The sequence below is a fragment of the Coregonus lavaretus genome (genome assembly GCF_964263955.1).
Source record: "Coregonus lavaretus genome assembly, contig: HAP1_SCAFFOLD_1071, whole genome shotgun sequence".
Lineage (NCBI taxonomy): Eukaryota > Metazoa > Chordata > Actinopteri > Salmoniformes > Salmonidae > Coregonus > Coregonus lavaretus.
Window position 1 is genome coordinate 155,001 of NW_028166882.1, and position 2,500 is coordinate 157,500.

The 2,500-nt window shown below is 55.3% G+C and overlaps 3 protein-coding genes across 3 annotated transcripts in view; all 3 read right to left on the reverse strand.

The window, feature by feature from the left end:
• Nucleotides 1-364, reverse strand: part of LOC311114167 (histone H3.2-like) — a gene marked incomplete at both ends in the record, with an annotated part of 659 nt that extends 295 nt beyond the window's left edge. The window contains 2 exons of the mRNA XM_084189442.1: nt 1-56; nt 347-364. The exon at nt 1-56 is cut by the window's left edge and continues 295 nt beyond it. Of these exons, the coding sequence (XP_084045568.1) occupies nt 1-56; nt 347-364 (74 nt within the window). The remainder of the gene's footprint in view (nt 57-346) is intronic.
• Nucleotides 365-598: 234 nt separating this feature from the next.
• LOC311114142 (histone H2A) lies at nt 599-985 on the reverse strand (the record flags this gene model as incomplete). The annotated part of the gene is made up of 1 exon (XM_084189419.1): nt 599-985. The coding sequence occupies one exon, from the start codon at nt 983-985 to the stop codon at nt 599-601; it is 387 nt and encodes a 128-aa protein (XP_084045545.1).
• A 797-nt stretch (nt 986-1,782) lies between these two features.
• Nucleotides 1,783-2,406, reverse strand: LOC311114141 (histone H1; the record flags this gene model as incomplete). The annotated part of the gene is made up of 1 exon (XM_084189418.1): nt 1,783-2,406. One exon carries the CDS (start codon nt 2,404-2,406, stop codon nt 1,783-1,785), a length of 624 nt encoding a protein of 207 aa, XP_084045544.1.
• Nucleotides 2,407-2,500: the final 94 nt, after the last annotated feature.

A 2,500-nucleotide genomic window follows, 5' to 3' on the forward strand; every position in this document is an offset into this window, starting at 1 on the left:
GGCTTCTTCACACCGCCGGTGGCCGGGGCACTCTTGCGAGCAGCCTTAGTGGCGAGCTGCTTCCTGGGGGCTTTGCCACCGGTGGATTTGCGAGCGGTTTGCTTGGTTCTGGCCATGGCGCTTCTCTGACAGTCGGGAGTATAGCCTCGAAATGCCTATGTGAAGTTTATAAAGCCGGCAGTGGCGCCTGCTGATTGGACACCATCTCCCCACCACCCCGATTGGCCCGTTGCGCAGGCCTCCTCCGTTGGCCATTGGACGGGAGGCCCGGCCTCTCCAAAATTCAAACTCCCGGTGCGCGCGCGCAATAGGACGCCGCCGGCCCTTTACGCATAATAATAGTCGCCAAAGTCAAGAGTGACATCTTTATAGGCACGTTGTAATCTAATGCTAGCCTGCTATGGCAAACGAGGCCTAGTAGGTGTTGTTGTTCATGGAAGGCCTCATGTGGGCACAGAATGTCGAAATAGTTGTGTATACACCCACTCAATGTGTAGCGGTCATAGAAAGGTACTTTGCGCTTTTGGAGAGCTAGGTGGTTGGCTCTTAAAAGAGCCTTTGGGGGTTGAGTAGTCAAGTTGAAGTCGCAGTAGCGAATTTACTTGGCTTTGACTGCCTTCTCGGTCTTCTTGGGGAGTAGCACTGCCTGGATGTTGGGCAACACACCACCCTGAGCGATGGTCACACCGCCGAGCAGTTTGTTCAGTTCCTCGTCGTTACGGACGGCCAGCTGCAGGTGACGGGGGATGATACGAGTCTTCTTGTTGTCACGGGCAGCGTTGCCGGCCAACTCCAGGATCTCAGCAGTCAGGTACTCGAGCACGGCGGCCAGGTAGACTGGTGCGCCAGCGCCCACACGCTCGGCGTAGTTGCCTTTGCGCAGTAGCCTGTGCACACGGCCCACGGGGAACTGGAGCCCGGCACGGGATGAACGGGTCTTTGCCTTCGCCCTGGCCTTGCCTCCGGTTTTGCCTCTTCCGCTCATATTGGTATCTTGAGAAAGTCACAGAAAGTCTGAATGAGCCGCTCGCCACTTCGAGAGCCGTACTTATACCTCGCCACAAGAGGCAACGATTGGCCACCGGGCCGGTGTGGCCTTATCCAATTGGAGCGAGGGACAGACAGACAGACAGCCCTAAGCCGGTTCCCACCCACAGGCAGCGAGTGAGAGGCTACTTTGTGTCCCTCCGACTTTGTTACTTTGTGTCATTTCGCGTGAGCGCCAAAATGTCCGACATGAAATCCTCACATTATTTCTCTCCAAATGGGAAACAAACAGCTGGTGAGGGTGCACTCTTGAGTTTGAAATCGAAGCCACTATAGTATTGTTATTACATGGCACTTGTAACACATCACAGCAGCCTGCCTCTGAACGGGAATAGCCCAGTGGCTCATATATAAATATGGCTGTTGAGGGTGCACTCGTGAGTTTGAATTCGAAGCCACTATAGTATTGTTATTACATGGCACTTGTAACACATCACAGCAGCCTGCCTCTGAACGGGAATAGCCCAGTGGCTCATATACAAATGGCTGGTGAGGGTGCACTCGTGAGGTCGAATTTCTAAGCCATTTTGGCCCTCTATTATATTCCTCTCCCTTCGCACACACCCAGAGTGGGACGATGTTGTGTGCGTAAAAGTAGCCTAGTGTGCGTAATTTCTTTTTCACGACAGATAGTACATGGAAATCAATGCGCTTTCTATGGAAAGAGGTGGGTGGCTCTTAAAAGAGCCTTTTGTGGTACAACATGTGTCGAGTAGAACACTGTTTGTAATAGGTTTACTTCTTCTTGGGGGCTGCCTTCTTGGCCTTGGCTGCCTTGGGCTTGGCGGCTTTGGGCTTGGCTGCCTTTGTAGCCTTCTTGGGGCTCTTGGCCGCCTTCTTGGCCGCTGCGGCGGGCTTCTTCACCTTCTTGGGGCTCTTGGCGGCCTTTTTGGGTGTAGCGGGCTTCTTGGCCTTCTTGGGGGACTTCTTTGCGGCGACGGCCTTCTTGGCTGCTACCTTCTTGGGCTTCTTCGCCGCGGCGGGCTTCTTGGCGGCCACCTTCTTTACTTTGGGAACTGCGGTTTTCTTGGCGGGCTTCTTTGCCTCGACGGCTTTCTTGTTGAGCTTGAAGGAGCCGGATGCACCGGTGCCCTTGGTCTGGACCAGGGTGCCCTTGGTGACGAGGCTCTTGACTGCGATCTTGACGCGGGAGTTGTTCTTCTCCACGTCGTAGCCGCCTGCCGCCAGCGTCTTCTTGAGCGCGGCCAGGGACACGCCGCTCCTCTCCTTGGAGGCGGTCACAGCCTTGACGATGAGTTCTCCTACGCTGGGTCCCGCTTTCTTGGGCTTGGCTGCTGCCTTCTTCTTGGGTGCCTTGGCCGGCGCTGCGGCTGCGGGTGCTGGTGCGACTTCTGCCATGTCTGTCTGTCTGTCTGTCTGTCGTTTGGTCCGGTACACACACACACACACACGGTCTGCGAGGAGTAGTTTGCTGTAGACGCTGCTCTGCGCT